Source organism: Octopus sinensis, linkage group LG12, assembly GCF_006345805.1.
Source record: "Octopus sinensis linkage group LG12, ASM634580v1, whole genome shotgun sequence".
In the NCBI taxonomy this organism is placed as follows: domain Eukaryota; kingdom Metazoa; phylum Mollusca; class Cephalopoda; order Octopoda; family Octopodidae; genus Octopus; species Octopus sinensis.
In genome coordinates, this window is record NC_043008.1 from 60333904 (window position 1) to 60357209 (window position 23306).

The 23306-nt window shown below is 33.8% G+C and overlaps 1 protein-coding gene across 2 annotated transcripts in view; it reads right to left on the reverse strand.

Annotated features, from left to right (window-relative positions):
• The window catches only part of LOC115217933 (cell adhesion molecule 2), a 436290-nt gene extending 418408 nt beyond the window's left edge, over positions 1-17882 (reverse strand). For both annotated transcript variants that reach the window (XM_036508028.1, XM_036508025.1), the window contains exon 1: positions 17861-17882. In XM_036508028.1, coding sequence (XP_036363921.1) covers positions 17861-17867 — 7 coding nt within the window. In that variant the 5' untranslated portion in view covers positions 17868-17882. The remainder of the gene's footprint in view (positions 1-17860) is intronic.
• Between the last annotated feature and the right edge of the window lie 5424 nt (positions 17883-23306).

Sequence of the window (23306 nt, forward strand, 5' to 3'; positions counted from 1 at the left end):
TTTCGCGCACATCCACATATCTACATACACAAACAAACACACACACACACACACACACACACACACACACACACATACACACACATATTTGTGGCCATAATATAAGGATATAAGGGCCAGTAAGAACAAGTGTGTAGAGGCGCATGGCTTAGTGATTAGTGTGTCAGCACCATGATCGTAAGCACCATGGTTTCGATTCCTGGACTGGGCGACGCATTGTGTTCTTGAGCAAACACTTCATTTCACGCTGCTTCAGTCCACTCAGCTGGCAAAAATGAGTAACGCTGAGATGGACTGGCATCCCATTACAGCTGGGGAACACATACACCATTGAAACCGGGAAACTGGGCCCATGAGCCTGGCTAGGCTTTAAAAGGGCGCATTTATTTATATTATTTTAAGAACAAGTGTATTTAAATACCTATTATAGAAGATTAACAATATGTTGAGACTAGATGTTTCACACATATTTAGATATATTTAATATCTATCGTTTGTGAAAATTTCAAGTTGATAGAATATATATTTCGTAAGTTATATATCTTTCAAAAGTTAAGGGTCACTTAGAAAATAAATTAACCGAGTTATTTGTTGCTTAGAAGACTGTTAATGGGCTAACAGTTATGATGCTCTTACATCATTGGAACATTCGACTGTCAACATGGTGACTTGTGAGTGACGACCGTCGTCCTGTGATAATAAACAAAGGAATGTGGGCCTTCCACAAGAGGCCATGTAACTTTCTGTGATAGCGAATAGTAATGTGCAACGAATTGTAGCCCGTTTTAAGTCATTAGGATCGACAGGCGCTAAACCCCAAACCGGTAGACCTCGTAAATCTTCACCAAGACACGATCGTATTATGGTTAGAATGTCACTGATTGATAGGTTTAAGCGTGCTGCTAAGATATCTCACGAGTTTAGCTCCACTTCCGATGTCAACGTATCGCGCAAAACAGTTTTTCGAAGGTTAGAAGGTTCTGTGTTGCTTGTTAGGGCACAGGCAAAGAAACCTCTGATCTCCAAGAAGAATCAAAGAGCCTGTCTTCGAATCACTCTCGAACATGTCGTTTGGACAAAAGAACAGTGGTCGCAGTTTCATTTTAGAGATGAATCGAAGTACACACACACAGACACACACACATATATAATTAAATTGACAGTTAAAATATTTTATAAAATTACGGATGGCGTTTCATTGATGAATTATTTTACTGTCACTTTTGAGGTATCTTCCTAAGCAGCGCTGAGAAAATCAGAAAGTACAGAGTGAAACTAGGGTATTGACATCGTTGTTATTTCAAGTGTTGATTGGTGAAATAGTTTTAAGGATGCATTGATGTTGTAAGTAGGTTGTTTCTGATCTGCTCCGATATTAAATATTAGTGTAAGCCGTTCAGTAAAACACGATATGATGAATTACTGATCATGGTATTTTGTTGCAAGTGTTGAAACTTCTTAATTAATAATGATTCTTTGACGAGAAACTTATCTGAAAAGACCGAAGGATGAAATTTGGTTTTGTATATATTTTAGTATATAGGTATTTAGCACTATATACATCAGGCGTGCAATTGTGGTATATAGTATATATATCTTTATTGGAATTAGCATGTGTTTTGTAGCAGCATTACTTGTTTTAACAGAACGTATATTATGACAGAACATGAATAATAAAATAGAATAACGCAGACAGAAATAAAATAGCAAAGAAAAGAGAAATGTAAGGTAATAACAGCTTTCTTATCTTGCAAACTTCTTTGAATAGTAAAGACCATCGCTGTTCAGTAAGTTTACGTCTCACTATAGAAGAAACCGAACGCAATCAATATAACCTTGAAGAACCTTATGTTCTGATATGTGTTTAATCTCTCACTGATTCCAGCCATTGGACCGCAGATGTATTCGGGTACCGTCTTCAATGATTTCAGTATTCAGATTGTAAAGATTATTTCATATAAAAGAAAGCGAAGGTAATTAATATAATCATAATGAATTTCTTACATTGATGTTGGTTAAATATCAATATTCTATATATACCGAATTGGCGTGTTTAACCTTTAGAGTTCAAAGTTAGAGACATACATAAGCACACATCAAACATGGAAGCACATATGCAATATGTGCTAACAGACAAATGATCTGTGTGTATATGTGTATGTTTATGTGTGTGTATGTGTGTGCGTGTGTGTGTGAGAGAGAGAAAGAAAGAGAGATTTCAATACAGCTGAATATACAGAGTGAAGCGCGTTACTATGAGCTATCTTCCCGTAGGTGAAATAGCTGTAACCTGAGAGAGAAAGAAAGAGTTACTTTGAATTGTAAGCATGAACCTAGTTAATTCAAAGGGAACACTGATCATTGGTGCTCTTATTGTTTAGCCCCTGGTTGAAGCGATTTATGATCAAATGTTCTCCACCCACGCAGCCCTTAGAAATATGACTATTCATCCCTATCCACAAGGGATAGTCTTCCTTGTTTCACATTATCCTGTATATATTTTGTGTAAGACAGCAGAGTGTAGTTTCGGGGAAATTTGATTACTATTTCTAGCAGAAAAAACGACAAAGCGACTTTGACTCGTTAGATCATTGTAGCTATGTCAGAACTAAAGATAACAAGAAGCAAGAATTATATATATATATATATATATATATATATATATATGGAGACTGAGAGAGAGAGAAACAGAAGGAGAGAGAAAGAGTATGTGTGTATGTGTGTGTGTAAACTTTGCATCTAGCTTGCTATATCATAAATGACGGTCTTCTATGCTGACCAAAAAAATCAATAGAATGTTTCTGGGAGAAATGATCTTAATGTAGTGTAGAAATATAGAACTTTGGAGAGCACATGTATCAATTCACGCTATAGTTTTAGCTGTATAAACAAAACCAATCCGTCTGTATTCGAAATTCCATTATCCGATTCCTTAAAATAATTACCAAATCCTCCAGTTTACGTTGACATTTAAATCAAAATCAATTTTTATAACGGCAGGCTCTTGGAATTTGGGAAATTTATCGGAATTCGCCGAGAGCCTGTCTATATTTGCAACCATCGTCTCTCTGTATGTGTGTGTTCATGTCTGTGTGCGTATGTGTGTGTTCATGTTTGTGTGTGTGTGTGTGTTTGTGTGTATGTGTGTGTAGTTGTAGTGTTTAGTTACCTAACTTTAAGTGTGTGGGTTTAGAAATTGATAGAATACTTGTTTAAAAGAGAGAGAGCGAAAGAAAGAGAGAGAAATAGAATCACCACGTTTGCATGTAAGGCCCATCTCACACATACATACATGTGAGAAGAGAAAAAGGAAAAAAAGGACGCCTGGTAAGAAGAGATAAGGAAAAAGATAATGGAAAGGTTAAATATATTTGTTTCTAGTATTAGTCTAATAATATAGAACAGTAGAATATTTTATTTTGCACATCTAGACATTGCTACGATTGCTAAATATTTCAGCTTGCCGGCATGGAACATCAATTGATGGTTTGCAAAATGTAAAGGTCGGTATATTTCTGGTTTAGTATCAAAAATCAAATCTTCCTTCTTTTCCCTTTTTTTTTTTAATAAATAACTATGTTGTCTTTGATGAAAATGGAAGAGGTGATATTAATGTCATTCTTTATAACATTTGTAGGTGCAAGAAAAAAAATAACATTAATAATAGTAATAATAATAATAAGGATAGCGATAATAATATTCGAGTTTAGAACTTGCTGAAATGTCAAACACTCAGACGGCAGTTTGATATAGTGTCAATACTTTAAGTTGCTGTCTGAACGAGCGTGTAACGTGGAACATAAATAACGGCATAAAACTTAAGACGAACAAATATAATTATACGCTGGTCTGTATGAGTCCACTTTCCTTTTGTTACAAAAACGGTGCATATGTATGTATCTAAATATATCTATAAACGTATATCTTCTTTTTACTTATTTGCATTCTTTATACAATGAAGTAGCTGGTTTCTAACACAGAAAGAAAAAACTCCAGCATTGGAATTTGGATAGGAACTTTCTTAATATTCTTTCTTAAATATTCAACTTTTGGAAAGTTTCGCATATTTTTACTGTTCCACTTACAGTTTATATTTGTTACGTTCCTGTTAACCGGGCTTTTTATTTGCTTGAAAACCTTAGCTTTTCCAGATTATGACCTAGGTATTTATTAACGTGACTAAGTGCATCTATGATATTCTCCTTCTTGATGGTTTTGGAAAAGATGTTTAATTCTGCAAGTCAACTAATCTGTATGCCTGTACAAGGTTTTCTATCTCCAAAACGATTTTCTGTGGAAAATTAACATTTGGCTCTCGCTCCCGTGGTGGAACACAGAAGAGATACAAAGACACGCTCAAGACATTACCGAGCATCTTGCTCATGATCGCTTACTATGGTGTAATCTTACGGATTCTGGACTACAATGCTCTGGGTCCGATATGACCAGATGAGCTGGAGAGGGGAGGGTTGCACGGGAAGCAAGAGTCATTGCTAGTCCTGCCTCTCCTATTACATGTTCCCAATGTAAATGTAGATTGCATGCCAAAATTCGCCTACTAAGTCCCTCAGGAACCACAAAGTGTAAAGCTAATAACATAGGCATCTTCAAATATATCAAGAACGAATCTAACGATACGCACACACACACATATTCATACACACACATATATATAAATATATATGTAAATATATACATATATGTACATACATATATATTCATATATGTATATACATACATACATATATACATATATATATACGAATTTACGTTGATTCATCAAGAAGCGATAAATTATAGTACTCTATACACAAAGAGAGTGTACTTCATCATTGATTTTAACAGAATGCCTAAAAAATGCCAGTAATCGAAGTTTCGCGTGTTAACTCTTTGGGTTGATAATATGCATGTATTACGGTTTAAATGATTGGATTTTTGGCCAAATATTTCATCAGGTCGGCCGGAAAAATGCTTAAATTTTTTAACGAGTCATGCAAATAATATTTTAAATAAAATAACATCTGTTTTGATATCGTGTTTCCAACTTATTTCTGGCTCTTGGAATGTTCCGCTGCTGTTTAAGCAATTTAAAATAAAAAAATTACAAAACCCCAAACGCAACAAAACCCACTTATCTGAAAAGAATTGCCACATCGAAATAAAAGATTTTCACTGAACCAAATGAAAACCAATGAGGCTAATAATTAGACCAATCATGTTTACTTTCGCAGATACAGTGTGCCAATAATTCCCTTCCATTGTTTAAACCTTTTCTATTTTGAAAAAGTCTCATCTTCTCGTTATAGCTTATCTTTTTACATCTGAATCTACTATTCACTTATTCACAATCAACCAGGTTATTTTGATAAAACCGTGGCACATTTTTTATTTATTAGGCTTGTTAAATGAATGCTAATGTTGATAGCATTGACTTTTAAATGTTAATTCAGTTACCCAAACATACACTTTTTTATTATCTCTAATGACTCAAATATAGCGCCCTATATTATCAATTTACCGTACACTTACTATTTACTGGAGAAATTTCAGTAATTTTACAGTTGCGTGTGTAGTGTTTATTAGAGTCTAGTCTTTCTGTCGCATTTGGTATTTTAATATAATAACAGTTGAACTAAGATCCAAAATCTTTAGTTTCAATAACTAAATTTATCACGATAAATACTTAAAATCTTCCTATGTATAATCAACGGAAAATAGTGACCTTTCAATTAAGGAATTCGAAATAAATGTGCATTTGTTTTTACTTGTAAATAAAGTACCATCCAATATCCCTTTTCCTATTTCTACGTTCATCTCTCTTAGTATTTTATTTTCATATCTAATCCTTTTGAGGTTTACCCTATTTCAGACGCACTGCATTGTAAAACCCAGCTGTCCCCATAACCGCATTTTCAGGAAATATATTGATGATTGTTTACTAAAACCGTCGAAAAGTTCTCAAGATGCTGGGTGAGCTATTTGATTGCCCGTGTATGTATACAAATTTCTAAAACTAAAACCTATCTCTAGGTTGTGCATCGAAAGTTTATGCTTGCGTCTAATATTTGAGATAATTAGATTAGGTCTTTCCTATATTAAACCAGTCTATGTGTATTGGATTTTCTCGATAGGATTACTCAATCATCATAATATAAGCTATTAATTTTATGACATTTATCCATAATGAATTTAGAATATATAACCCTATAATTTTACTCATCTGATCACAATTTTATATCACAAATGTAAAGTGAAACAATTCATCCTTGTTTTTCTAAATATAAGTTTCGTTATCAAAAATTACAGGTGATTTTCTTACATTCTTCATAAGCATGGTTTAAGGTCCGACTCATTAATATCAGTAATTTTTTTTTCGTAAAATATAAGAACTTAATTAGTAAAGGTTTGGGTACTAGAGGACACAAGTTCACAATATCGTTCTGTAAAAATTTAGATTATCCTGTTCACTTCGAGATTCCGCTCGCACTTCTAATGAATTGTACAATAGCTACAAGTTGTGTAGGAAACAGTTTTCACTCAAGAAAATATTGTATCTAATATTCTCCTGCTCTGTATACCTAACTGTGGCTTAGATAGGTTAATTAATGTAGAATTAGGGCTATTTCTACAGTTCAATTTGTGGTGTTTAAGCGTTGTAAAAAGGGAACGTGTGGCCAGAGATTCTGGTATATGCATACACACATTCATACACACTCATATTTATATATAATATATAAATACATGCATATGCACACACACATACACGCATATATATATATATATATCTATATATATATACATATAGGTACTGTATGTATACGTGTATATATATGTATTGTGGAAATAAATGAATAAGATCTGTTGTCCTGGTGACATAAATCATAAACAACCTATAAAGCTAATGTTATCTATTTGCCTTCTCTACCTACAATGTTATTTATGTAGCTATAGAAGAAGTTATAGTTTTTACGCTTTATACTCAAGATTTATGTTACTAGGACAACATACTTAGATTTACAATAGTTTTCGTTTATATATTTTCATCTTTTTATTTATTTCTTTTCTCTTTTATTTACATTTCTCTATTTTTATCCCATTCTATTTGAAATATTTTTCAAAAGTTTTTTTTTTCTTTTACTCAAACTTTTTTATTTTTATCATAGAATCTCTTTCTTCATTGTCATTGTCGTTCTTTCTTCCTACGTCAGCAAAGAGTCCTCGAGTAATTTAAATGGGATTCTTAATAACTTTGACTGTATTTACCTTTGAGTGTATCTACTAAGTGGTAGAAATATCTCACGTCACAGTTAACCGAATATTGAAAACGCAAAACTAGTAGTAATGATAGCTGTAATTTGTGAAGTTCTGAATATATATGCGTGTATGTGTCTTAATGCTTGTTTGTATAAAGCTAAAATAGTGAATGCTACAAAAGATAACATAAGTTGGTGGTTTGTACTTTTACTTTCCCAGGCAATCTCCGGAGAAAATATGTGGTGAGCTGACTTCTAGGTTCTGCAGTGCATGACTGTGAAGGACTGCTCTGTGTTAATATTGTAGACAATCAGCTGCAAACAGTTAGGTTTTGTCATTAACATTTATGCTAGTCTTGGTAATTAGAATATCTTTTTTTATCCTCAGGTCTCCACTATTTCGTTTAGTAGTTGCAATGGAAAATTTTTCTTGGATGTAGCATTTTCGTGGGTGTTCTTTAACGGAAGAAAGTTTTGCGCTGAGGTGTTTTTAGTCCATATGTGTACATGGCTGGTGCTACTTCCGGCGTACAATTCATTACATTTGCTATTCGTGATTTTATACATCACACAAGACTGCAGGTATAGACGTTGAGTTTTGATCGGGCCGATAGGCAATGTATACTTGGTTTTACATTTTCTTGGTCCTTTTCTATTTAAGAGTCTGATAGTTGTAATTCAATACCTCTTCACGGGGTCCATAGCGGATTACAGAAAATAACTTTTTCGTTTACATGTAGCGGAAACAATATATGTCTATGTGAGTATGTCTGTTTGTGTGTGTATGTGTATGTGAGTGTGTGTGCATGCGCGCGTTTTTTTTTATGAGAATGCTCGTATATTCATTGTACTCTCTTCTTGTATAGTTAATTATCCTTGCGTCGACACTGAAGCTTAAAGAAAGTTTCTGCATAATTCATATAAGTCAAACTTATTTTCTGGTTTTTCACACGTCATAAATCTCTCATTTTCTGTGCAGTCACAGCTAATTCCTCCTTACATTATCTTATGACCCAAAGCAAAATAGCAGAACCTACCTAGCTATGTACGTTGTATTTGCAAATTTTGTAACCACCAGATCTTTCTACTGGCATTTCATGGAATAATGTCGAAATCATCACAAGTGTTAGAACGTCTATTAGAATATTTAGTATTATTTGTCCCAGTTCACTACGTAGGCAGCTCAAATCCTGTAGAGGCTACATTTCTGTTTGATTTCCCTGAAGATGAGAAAATAACATACCAACGAGTATCAAGAGTAATTTTCTCTTCATTCCTTTTTACATGTGCCTTAGTTTCTTAGAATCGTCCATGTTCTTGTGTGAGAAATGTCATGTGTATCAATCCCAGTTTCTTTCCGCCCAAAAGTGAGAAACTTTGGTTGAATGGTCTGTAGCAGCACTTATTATTTACGTACATTAATAATTCTACATTTTATAATATAATATTTTATACAGTATTTTCTAATAAATTCTGGAGCTTTGCATGGTAAACTTTGAGACAACAGGGTCATTCAAAAATTTGAAACTGAAAGCTTATAGGCGTAGATATTAGTTTCAAATTTGGCACGAGGCCAGCAAGTTCGGAAGAGTGATAAGTTAATTATATTATCTTCAGTTTTCAACTGGTACTTATTTTATCGATCAAAGGCAAAGTCGACCTCGGTGGTACTTGAACTAAGAACGTTAAAACGGACGAAATACCTATTTCTTTACTACCCACAAGGGGCTAAACACAGAGAGGACAAACAAGGACAGACAAACGGATTAAGTCGATTATATCGACCCCAGTGCGTAACTGGTACTTATTTAATCGACCCCGAAAGGATGAAAGGCAAAGTCGACCTCGGCGGAATTTGAACTCAGAACGTAAATACAGGCGAAATACCGTTAAGCATTTCGCCCGGCGTGCTAACGATTCTGCCAGCTCGCCGCCTTAAACGGACGAAATACCGCTAAGCATTTATGTCAGGCGTGCTAACACTTCTGAAAATTCACCACGTTCTATAAATATTACATTTTAATAGTATTTAAGCAACTTATAACATCATTACAATTATTTTTCTTTCATAATTTCATGATGATTCTACAGTTATCGTTCAGAATGTTCTGTCATGCTGCATTTGTCTGGGTTAAAATATATTACAAGTAGCCTGGTTATTGTAACAGTATTGGTTATTCTATTTGTATACGTTACTCTATATTTTCTTGGTAGTTTAGATATTATTTTTCTAATGGGATACAATATATGTAGATATTACTTTTCAAATGTAATACAATATATCTACAGTAAAAACAGAATTGAGGTATTTGAACAGAAATGTTTGTTCAACTTTATTCTTACAAACAAGTTTATTCATACAAACACATCCATTTATATTATAATATGTGTATGTTTGTGGGAGTGTGTGCGTGACTAAAATAATTTAGTTTTCTCTTCAACGTTTCAAAAAACAACACAGCATGGTGTTTCATTTTTTGGAAATATCATGAAAGAAAACAGGTGTAAAGCCTATGGTGGCAAGAAACAAAATAGCATACTGAGTCATTGGTGGCGCTAGTTAACTTCATTGCAATAATAGTATCAGTTGCTTAGTAGTAGTAGTAGAAGTAGTAGTAGTGGTAATAGTAGTGGTAGTTGCAGTATTCTTAGAAAACATTATTATTATTATTATTATTATTATTATTATTATTATTATTATTATTATTATTATTATTATTATTATTATTATTATTATTATTATTATTATTAGTAGTAGTAGTAGTAGTAGTAGTAGTAGTAGTAGTCGTAGTACTAATTTGTAGGTAAATATGAAAGACGTAGGGCAAATGGATAAAATAGTGCGTCAGCAAGTCCGGGAGATTATATGAAACAGTAGGAAACTTAATTTACGTTTCTTTATTAACTTAACATTTTAAGATGTCTGCTGTATTAATCAACGAAACCTACGTCAGGTCTAGAAAATTACCAACAAATATTGGTTTTATTGAATATATATATATATATATATATATATATATATATATATATAATATATATATATATATATATATATATATATATATAATATATATATATATATATATTATATATATATATATATATATATATATATATATATATATATAATATATAAAGACAGGAAGAATGAGAGGGACAGACATATTCGGCAGGCGGTTAGGTAAAGAAAGAGACAGACAGTATTATATTAAGTGATATATGCCTGCAGTGACATATATGCATCCAGAATAAATAATCTTACCTCCACCACCACCACCACCACACGCACATACACACTCACAGTCATACACATACAGACACAGACATACATATACATACACACACAAGGCGGCGGGCTGGCAGAAACGTTAGCACGCCGGGCGAAATGCTTCGCGGTGTTTCGTTTGCCGTCACGCCTTGAGTTCAAATTCCGCCGAGGTCGACTTTGCTTTTCATACTTTCGGGCTCGATAAATTAAGTTCCAGTTACGCACTGGGGTCGATGTAATCGACTTAATCCGTTTGTCTGTCCTTGTTTGTTCCCTCTGTGTTTAGCCCCCTGTGGGTAGTAAAGAAATACATATAGGCGCAGGAGTGGCTGTGTGGTAAGTAGCTTGCTAACCAACCACATGGTTCCGGGTTCAGTCCCACTGCGTGGCATCTTGGGCAAGTGTCTTCTGCTATAGCCCCGGGCCGACCAATGCCTTGTGAGTGGATTTGGTAGACGGAAACTGAAAGAAGCCTGTCGTATATATGTATATATATGTAAGTGTGTGTGTCTGTGTTTGTCCCCCTAGCATTACTTGACAACCGATGCTGGTGTGTTTATGTCCCTGTCACTTAGCGGTTCGGCAAAAGAAACCGATAGAATAAGTACTGGGCTTACAAAGAATAAGTCCTGGGGTCGATTTGCTCGACTAAAGGCGGTGCTCCAGCATGGCCGCAGTCAAATGACTGAAACAAGTAAAAGAGTAAAAGAGAGATAGATACACACACACAGGTGGGACCACTACTGGTAGAAGGCCAGTGTTTTAGTAGGCATCGCAATTTCCGTTGTGCTTACAGATTGCTTGGACACAAAAACACGAATTAAAAGATTGTGAACGGAATGGTCAGTGCAATTTTGTTTTTGCACCAAATTATATATCTCTTTATAGAGTGAATTATGTTAGTATAGTTAGAGCTTTTGTAAATGGATTTAGATAACGATAAGATGACGTAATTGAACGAAATAAGGAGATGAATTACGCTTCCTTTAAAATATTCTGCTTTCATCCGTGTCTACATACTTTCCCTTACTTTTCGATTATATTTTCATACGTTTACATGTGGTTGCGTGAAAAGTAAATGGGAAGGTAGACAAAATATAAGGAATAGAAGGAAAAAAAATATGCAATATGAAGTAAAAGGAAGAAATGTATGCACTAGCAATCAGCTTTATATATGTATTGAGTACATTTCGTCTGTTTAAAGGCATTCCCACACATATATACATACATACACACGAACATCTATCTATCTATCTATCTATCTATCTATCTATCTATCTATCTATCTATCTATCTATCTATCTATCTATCTATCTATCTATCTATCTATCTCTATCTGTCTATCTATCTATCTATCTATCTATCTATCTATCTATCTACCTATCTCTCTCTCTCTCTATCTATCTATTTATATTCTTTATTCTTTTATTATTTTACTTCTTTCAGTCATTTGACTGAAGCCATGCTGGAGCACCGCCTCCAGTCGAATCAAATCGACCCCAGAACTTATTCTTTGTAAGCCTAGTATTTATTCTATCGGTCTCTTTAGCCGAACCGCTAAGTTACGGGGACCTAAACACACCAGCATGGGTTGTCAAGCGGTGTTGGGGGGAAAACACAGATACACACACACGCACGCACACACACACACACACACACACACACACATATATATATATACATACGACGGGCTTCTTTCAGTTTCCGTCTACCAAATCCATTGGTAAGGCTTTGGTCTGTCCGTGGCTATAGTAGACAACACTTGCCCAAAGTGCAATGTAGTGGGACTGAACCCAGAACCATGTGGTTCGTAAGGAAGCTACTTACTACACACCACTATATATATATATATGCACATATATGTCTACATATACATACACATAAACACACGCATATATAGTTGTATGCGGGCTCTTATGCATAACCACAACGATTCATGGCGTCGAACGAACCCATTGACAACTAGATGTAGAAATTAGTAAACTAATACAAAAATAAATGTATGTGTGTGTATGGTCTGTATATATACATAAATACGCACATATAAAATGAAACACATATAAAATATGAATGTATGTGAGTTTATATATGTGTATGTATGTATTATATAAATATATGTATGTGTGTATATATGTATGTGTATACATATATAAATATATATATATATAATTATAATTGAGCCTATGCACAAATATGTATGAATATACACTGCCATGTATATGAATATGAATATAAACTCACAATTATCTATCTCTAGTCATATAGTACAAACATATATACACACTCACACACATACACGTGTATATATGTGTATGTCTACGTGTGACTGTGTGGTTATGTGAGTCTGCGTAAGTATCAGACGGCTCAAATTCTTAGTAATCAAACTGTCCTCCACACTCTGCGCTAAAATGAATTCAAACAGAGATGATGATATCAATCACTGTCTTAATTTGTTATAACGGTGAACATTTCTCAAACGTAGCCTTTCTATTGATTATGCATGTGAGTCTTTATATCAACATATCTACTTCCATACAGCGTTGCGTAAATAACTACGCAAAATGAATTACTGAGTGTCTTTACTCACACTAAAGGAAACAAAGTTGATATCATTCCAACATGCAAAACATCACTTAGAAATATGTCGAATAATGACAAATTGTCCTATCAAGTTTTCTTTCCCCATATAAAATTTTTATATCAAGGAAATATTCGGTGGGTATCAGTTTCAACTGGAATCGATATGATATACATACATGCATATATATATATATATATATATATATATATATATATATATATATATAATATATATATATATATATTATATATATATATATATATATATATATATATAAATATATACATATATATGCATATATATGAACATAAATTCACGCAGATATATATGCATGTACACTAGAATATATATATGTTCATATATACATACTTACAATCATACACACACACACACAACTATATATATAGCAATGGTAATTTATAGTTACATAGGTACATGGATACATAAATATATATTCAGACATATAGATATGTGTATGAATGTACATATTTATATATTTACATATATATTACGTGTTCGGAAAGGAATTGTATTTTACCAGAAAGGATATAAAAATGAATGCGAACGACCTTCATCTGAATAGTATTTTTTTTTATCAAGAATGTAATCACTATTGTTCTCAACGAATGTAGCCCAAAAGTAACTTCGTTATTCCACGTTCAAAGAAAGCTATTTCTTTTCCTAAAAACAGTCTGAAAAGAATATTTTATACTTCCTGCTTGTTTCTGAATGCTTTATCTCTTATAAAATGTTCTAGTGATCGGAACAGACGGAAATTCGTAGATGCTAAGTCATGTGAGTATGAAGAACGTCTCGTTATTTTTGTCTTGGGTTTGTTTGAAAGAGTGTCGCCATGCACTGTCATACTGGAGAATAACACTGCGCCATATGCTCACGGGCATATGGCGTAGTGGTTAAGAGCGGGGGTCTACTAACACCTTTTTTCTGTTTAACAAAGCTGGCAACATTCGACATGATTTTTTAAGTACATGATCAAGTTATTCGTAAGAGACATCTGCATCGATGGTCTTTCTTTGTTCCCGTAGCGCGTAATGGATGATGCATTTGATGTCCCACCAAAGATAAATCAAGAATTTTTGTGGATTGTGTTCTGGTTTTAGTTTTGAACAGACCAGTCATTAAGTGATAACCACTGTACTTTCCATGTTCTGTTGTGATGCGAAACCCATATATATATATGCACAATATATATTATCTATGGCTAGTATATATATATATAGGATATTCTTTCTGTCTGGGAATGTGTTTGTGGAGGTGTTAGCTAACTCCTCCTACATAATTTTCTCGATTTTGATGAAATTTTACACGTGAGTAGAACTCATGTCTGGAAACCACATGGCATATTCAAATTGCATATTAAGATTGCAAAAATTGATAAAATGGGCCCTGGAATGGATCTTTATATATATAATATATTTTATTTCAAAAGGCAAGGGAAATAACCCATTCACCACTGGAAGGGATCCTTATATACAGCCAAGGGAAATACGCCATCAATTTTCCTAAATTATTTGGTAAAATGAAATTGAGTATGCTTATATCTTACTATTTGAACTGTTAGAGTTATTTTCGCAATTCATCCAGTACAACCCTTAAAGAAGTAAATAATATTTTCCTAAAGAATAGATCCACTTATTTCTGATGGTGACTTATTCACGAATATACCAAAACTAACGCCCCTGAGAGTAATGTGCTCTGGGAACGCACAAAAACCCTTTTTAGAGTTATTTATTGTGAATTATTACCTCATACCTGATTAGCCTATTTTTACATTATATGTTTCGCGATTTTAGTATACATGCCTTATTAGTATTTCCTCTTATGTTCTATATACTCTGAGAACGCATTAAATCATTTTGGGGGCTACTGGATTCTTTCTACAGGGTTACTTATTTTATAACTTCACAATTTGGGTATTCATAACTTATTGGGAATTCCTAAAAATAAGATCCTGTGTAAGACAGTTCGGTATTCTCTGTAAATGCACAAACACTGTTTTAAGGGCTACATACTTTGTATTGTTCTTATTGGATTAGTGAAATAATTATGAGAACGGAACCAAAGGAAGAGCCCCGCTTTCCTGGGAATTACCAGGTAAGTCAGCTAATATATATATATATATATATATATATTAACACGGAAATGTGCACATATGTGCATGTGTTGCAACGAAGGTACGCCTATAAGATAGAAGCTAAATGAGTTCTTTAATTTGGAAGAATGAAACATTTAATACTATTATCCATATCTGTATGTGTATGTGCCTGAAACCTTGCGCGCGTGCGTTTGAGTATGTAAATTTTCTTCTCGTATATCATTCATTCAATAGATAAATGAATGTTAGGCCTTTCGGACATGAGGAAGAGCAAAGGAATATGCCCGATTATTATGAAATCGGCCTTACTTCTTTTCATGCTAACAACACTTGTATCATATTCATCATATTGCTTTTATTAACACTATGTAAGAAAAAAGCTGTAGAGATATGAATACGATAAGAAAAATATCGTGAAGCAAATGGGAGAAGATACATCAAAAGAATGAGGAGAAGAATGTTAATAAACCAGTACGGAGATCTCATATCTTCCATTCGTTTATTTCTCCTGAATCTCACTCAGCTGCTGTAATGCCATTCATATGTAGGATAACCGAAACGCTTATTTTAATGACGTTAGTAATTGACTGTGGAGGCGCGTGGCTTAGTGGTTAGGGTGTCAACATCATGATCGTAACATTGAGGTTTCGATCCCTGGACCGGGCGACGCTTTGTGTTCTTGGGCAAAACACTTCATTCCACGTTGCTCCAGTCCAACCAGCTGGCAACAATGAGTAAAGCTGCGATGGACTGGCGTCCCGTCCAGCTGGGGAACACATACGCCATAGAAACCGGGAAACCGGGCCCATGAGCCTGGCTTGGCTTTAAAAGGGCGCATTTATTATTTTTATTTAGTAATTGACTGCTATTTTATTCAATCCACTAAGGAAAGACAACATTGACCAGATGATATTTGAACTTAGAATTTAAATGTAGCAAAATGAATACCGTAAGCAATTTTAACACACTGCAGGATTCGAAAATCCATAGATTTAACGCCGATGATGAAGGATACAAAAACGAATTGTAATAGAGAGACAACTCAAAATCATGCTGACAACGTTGAGTTTTATACAATGACGTAGTGGTGGTGGTGGTGGAGGTTTTAGTGAATCTTAGAGACTCTAAATGACTTAAGTATCCGCAGATATTGATGATCGTACGTATTTTATCGAAGTAAATGGGTCCCGAGAAGTATAAAAATAAGGTAAAAAGGCAATAAAGAAAAAAGAAACTCGATTAGCAAAATAAAACAAAAATAACAAAAATTGTTAGAAATTCGTAAACTAAAGAAACAAAAGTTATGAGAAAAAATCGATAGGATGATGCTAAGCTTGTTGATAATTTCTTGAGAGGAAATAATCAGTGTACATTATTGATTTCAGTAAAATAAGACTGTGAAAAATATTCATATGGGAAGAAAAATGTGGGATTCTGTTTTTGAGCTAAATTATGTGTTTTAAGAAGTAAAAAAAAAAATGTTAAAAACAAATAAAATATACAAGACAAAACTGAAATAATATAACACCCATAAATACATTTTTCAATGAAATGTTGATTTGGGTTATGTGTTTGTTTTGATATTTTAAAAATTCACCTAAAAAAAAATCTATTTATTTTACTACAAATGGATATGACGACGATGACGACGAGGAAAACAATGGTTAATCTGAAGATGACGATAATGAGCAGATGATGTGTATGTCTGCATATAAAAATAGTGCAGTCTCTCTGTCATCGACGTTTAAATGACATCCCTCCCTCCTTCCCCCTGTCTCTCTCTCTATGTATGTATCTGTGTATATATATGTAAATATATACATACACACACACACATATATATATACATACACACACACACACACACACACACACACATATATATATATATATATATAATATATATATATATATATACATATATGTAGGTCCCGGGTTGAGTCGGGGTTAACCACAGTAAATAAGGTACTCAATACATAGCAGAGTAAAGTAATTTATTTTATAGAAGGAGCTTCTATAAAATAAAATATATATACATATATATATATGTCTGTATATGGATATATATATATATATTATATATATATATATATATATATATATATATATGTATGTATGTATGTATGTATGAATACACACACATATATGTGTGGATATATGTGTGTGCAAGTATGTATGTTTTTATACCGTTTGATTCTACAAAACCTGCCTTGAATGCGAACATTTCCTCGATGTCTTGATCCAGTTCATTAGGCCAACATAACAAGATTAATTCTCCTTCTTTAATTCTTGAATATCTAAAAAGCCATTTCTTTCTCAAATTGTTCAACTCTATAATGAATGAAGTTTGAAGGAGCGATGTAGAAAGGGAGAAGTGATTCGATGACTTTTCAAAACGTTTTTTTTTTTCTTTTTATGTGGCACCCCCATCCCCGGTAACTTCATCTTACGCCCACACCTATTTGATTTTTCCTCATACATTGTTTATTATGCAAAAATATTGGTAAAAGCTGTTTGTCAATTCACCTCAAGATTAGAAGAACTAATAGCATTTTAAGGAACAAGCAATTTTATGATGTGCTATAGCGTTACAAGTGATAAGAGAAATGCAACTCGTCGACATTAATAAACCAGATACGTACCTATCATATATATTCAATTATGCCTCTCACATTTTCTGTTTTCGTTTCAAAGAATCATATTGTTAAAGACTTACCTAAAAGTAGAAAGAAATCAGAGATAAAATAAATCAGAAATCAAATTAATGCGAAGAGAAATGCATGCGAAATAGAATACAAATAGATAAGCTGTTGCATACAATACATTCTCTCTCTTCCACCTTCTCGTCTTCTCTCTTTTACTCTCTCACTCTCTCTCTCCTTCTTTTGCTCTGTCGTTGGGCGTATGTGTGAGCGTGACTGTATGGGTGCGCGAGGCCTCTGTGTGTGCGTATCTGTGAGTGTGAGTGTGTGTATGTGTGATGCCTGTGCGGTATCTTTCAATAATTTATCAGTTTCAGTTATCGGACATCGATCACGATGCGTCATCATTTTGTTAGGATTTTAGTTGACCCCCAAGTATTAATTCTATTGAACCCTATTAATTGAACCGCTAGACCAAGCGACATGAACAGCAACTACAGTTATGCTTTGATTCGCATCAACGTAAATATAAATATCATTTAAATACACAGAACAAAGTCACACATACACCTATCTGGGTCGACCGCGTCCTCCACTTCATTTTTTGTAAATCACTCATTTTCATTTAATTGTATATATTTTAATTATTAGTTTATTCATACGTTTCGTGTCATTCTATACCCTGACTCCAATGTTAGGTTTGTCTGTCCTCGTATCGTCCCATCTTTTTCTCAACCTTATGGTGAATAAAGAAATCCTCTCTTTCTCTCTCTCCTTCTCAGTTAAATACACGCGCACATAGACACACGGACACGTAAAGCTTTATAAAATTCTGTTTAGAAATATTTTACTCTCTCAATATGAGAAGAGTCAAATGTTAAACCGATCATAAAATGCAGTATATAAAATACTTTATATACAATATAATTTTCAACATTGAAAAAAACGGAAGACATTTTGAAGAAGACGTAACGTGAAGACGGAGTGAAGAATGTGGAGTAAGGTACTATATGAAGACCTTTCACTTCTATATGAAGATAAAAGGACACATTAAAAATAAGTCTAACTATTGTACTAATTTCTATATGAAGATAAATTGACTTATCAAAAATATAAACATTTTGCTAACGAAAATGAATAGGAATAAATATACTCTTTACTCTCTTTTACTTGTTTCTGTCATTTGACTGCGGCCATGCTGGAGCACCGCCTTTAGTCGAGCAAATCGACCCCAGAACTTATTCTTTGTAAGCCTAGTACTTATTGTATCGGTCTCTTTCGCCGAATCGTTAACTTACGGGGACGTAAACATACCAGCATCGGTTGTCAAGAGATGTTGGGGGACAAACACAGACACACAAACATATTCACACACATACATATATACGACGGGCTTCTTTCAGTTTCCGTCTACCAAATCCACTCACAAGGCTCTGGTCGGCCCGAGGCTATAGTAGAGGACACGCAGTGGGACTGAACCCGGAACCATGTGGTTGGTAAGCAAGCTACTTACCGCACAGTCACTCCTGCGCCAATATTTTGAACATTTTTAGAGAACCATGGTATTTTTTCAGGTAAAACTGTTAGTATTCGGTAAGTACAGATAAGTGATTAAATTTTGAACGCCTCTGACAAATATAGATCGAGGAATAGATGTAATACATGATATATATAAGGTTGTAGTTTATTTATAGAATATATTATAGAGACTAGTTAAAGTAATAAGCGTTGTTTTGTCAAAGAGATTATTAATAAATTAACGTAATGCCTTAGTTTGTTAGGGTCGCAATGGAGCGTCGAGGGATAATGGTTTTATGCTTATGAATACGAAGCAGTTGTGTGGGAGAGAATAAATGACTTTATAAAAGGACGTGAGAAATATTTCATTAGCTTTTAGGCTATCAATGCTATGGCAAGGTCAACTTTTTTAGGTGAAAATTTGTAGCGTAATGTGACTTAAATTTTGAACATTATCGATTTAAAAAGAGTGAATAAAAAGGAAAGCGATAAATACACTGACTTACAAATAGGCATGTAAATAAAAAATACGTATACGAATTTATCCAAATACATATATAACTGCACACATACGTAAAGAGAATATGCGCATAGGTATAACCATACACGTTTGCATAAAGACGTGCAAAATATGTAGACGAATTGAAACTGTGTGGAGATATTGACTGAAATTTACTGATACATTAAAAACAATTTAAACACTAACAGCATGACGGAGCGAGGGAAACTCAATCGATTATATATACAAGTAGACCTATGAATATACATATAAACAAGAATGTAAATATACACAAGAGTAAAGATAATCTTGCAGGGACCAAATAAAGTTCTTTGCTTCGTTTGTACAACTTCTGTATGGATAATGTTGCGGGAGGTATTGAGTTTCTTCATGTTTTGTAATCACTCTTTGCACGTATAAAACAATCCATTTCATTGTTAGTACCAATTATATATTCTTTCTGGGTTTGGAATTGTCCTCTGAGTGTGGTTCAGATGTTCTATCCAAGACTAACTCTTTCCATAGAAGATATCTTATGTAGAATATCTATGGGACTAAAATCTGAAAGCCTATATATAATTTGTCTTTGCCTATCTAAACGTGTTTGATATCTGTAAAAAATATTTGATGCATTATACACACACATATACATACATACATATATATACTCCGCCCCACACACACACATATATATATATATATATATATATATATATATATATATATATATATATATATATAGCTCATAGATGAGAGTCAGATATACACCGTGTAGAATATACTTAGTAGTGTTTAAGAGATTCAAACTTGAGCGGGCAGAGAAATGTTTTATACTTCCTTCTTTCATCACATCAAATGTAAGATCTCTTCACTGAAGACGGAGGCTCGTCACATCTGACGATAGAATCAACCTAAAAACACTATTTTGGACCACCGAGCCCTCAGAAACCGCTGTTGGATTTGTAATACTTTTCTTCAACCTCTTAAATTCTCGATATCATTTCTATTCTGTGTAAATCGAGCCTTTATGTATGTAAACATATATACATTTTTGCATTTCATGCATTTAATGAAGTGGCACCTAACATTTTGGCAACAGTCACATATGATTTAAATAGCTATTTGACTCAACTCCACATGTCTGAAATTGTCTGGTTACATTGGGCACATCAATCTCACATGTATGGATAATCTGTCTTAAATCTCTCTTGAAACATCTCAGGAGATGGGCGTGTCTTCTGCACCAACGAAGCTTTAAGTTATGAAGAGCAAAATCAAAGTGACATGCATAAGCATGCATATATACGTATATACATACATACACACATGTATGCATGCATTCATACATACATGTGTGTATATATGTGACTGTACGTATGTGTTGTTTTGCAAGAATTCTATTTATGAATATGTTTTGTGTTATGTGCAATGCATTCGGTGCATGCCTTCTTTATCACCTCGAGACATATCCGTAAATATGAAATGCATTAAGTTTACTTAGTGCACTGATACAGAGACAAATCATGCTGCCTTTATGAGAACAAACGTGTGCACGCCCTGCGATGCATTCCAGCAATTATTCTTTAATTGTTGCCGACAAAGAAACCTGCTCAAATTATATCATTTTGTAAATTTATATTTTCTTCGGTTAAATGCATCTTATTCATTCATTCTTCTCACGTAAAACCATTATCACATTGCGCTAAATTTATGGAAGCCTATACGTCATATAACCAAACAAGGAACAGTAATTGCGAAGAAACATCGTCAGGTGAGCCAATGACGGAGTCACCTTAATGTCATTTCGTAAGGTAGAAATGCTAGCGAAAGAACTTGATAATCACACAAAAGAGGAAGGTTGTATTTTTTCTCAACGTGTTCCCATAATTAAATACTGTAAATCTGAAACAAATTAAGCTTGAAAACATTGCCCTTGCTCATGGTTAAAGTGTCAGTAATAATATATATCTGCTAGTCTACAGCTCATCTAGAGTTATACAACAATAGGTGTAAGCATTACTGCTCTGATAAAGGTGTTTAGACAGACGCATTTGTTCATTCGTGCATACACGCAGCAGAATTAAAACACATTGCACACACACAAACAAAATGTTAATACACAAATACAAAATTGGTATAGGAGTTATTGTAGAACAGCTGTAGTCTTAGTAGTAATAGTAGTAGTAGTGATGGTGACGTTGAGGCACAAGGCCTGACATTTAAAGAAGTGTGTTAAACCAGTCCAGTGCTTAAAAGCTATGTTATTTTATCCACCACGGATGGGTTCAATGTGCAGTTGACCCCCAGTTGACCGTTGAGTAGCGAAACAAACAATACATGGCATTTTCCCCTAATGTTCTAAATACTGTGCCTGCTTGTTGCATAAACAACTCCATGAAAATAATAGTAGTAATAAGAATCATCTGTTCTACTGAAGGCACGCTGCATGAAATTTTGGTAAAGGGGGTGAAGTCGATTACATCTACCCCAGTACTCAAATGGCACTTATTTTGTAAACATGAAAGGATGAAAGGCTAAGTTAACCTGGGCGGAATTTGAACTCAGAACGTAAGTACGGACAAAATACCGCAAGGCGTTTTGTCTGGCGTGCTAAATATTCTGCCAGGTCTCCGCCTTAATAATGAAAATGGTAGTAATAATAATGATAATAATAATAATAATAATAATAATAATAATATAATAATAATAATAATAATAATATAATAATAATAATAATAATATAATAATAATAATAATAATAATAATAATAATATAATAATAATAATAATAATAGTATAATAATAACAATAATAATAATAATAATAATAATAATAATAATAATAATAATAATAACAACAATAATAACGCTTTCAAATATTGCAACTGGTATTTAATCTATCAACCCCGATAGGATAAAAGGCAAAGTCGACCTTGGCGGAATTTGAACACACAACGTAAAGACAAACGAATACCTATTTCTTTACTACCCACAAGGGGCTAAACACAGAGGGGACAAACAAGGACAGACAAACAGATTAAGTCGATTATATCGACCCCAGTGCATAACTGGTACTTATTTAATCGACCCTGAAAGGATGAAAGGCCAAGTCGACCTCGGCGGAATTTGGATTCAACATGTAGTGGCAGACGAAATACTGCTAGGCATTTCGCCGGCGTGCTAACGTTTCTGCCAGCTCACCGTTTTCATAACGTGCAGAATCTTTATCACTCCGAGTGAAATGTTTCGCAGTATTTCGTCGCATCTTACGTTCTGAGTTCAAATTTTGCCGTGGTCGATATTTCGGACTCGATAAAATATGTATCAACTGAGCACTGGGGTCGATGTAATAAACTTTGTGCCTCTTCCGAAATTCCTGGAGTTACGCCAAAATTGGGAACTAATATTATCCTCATTCGTTACTATTACTA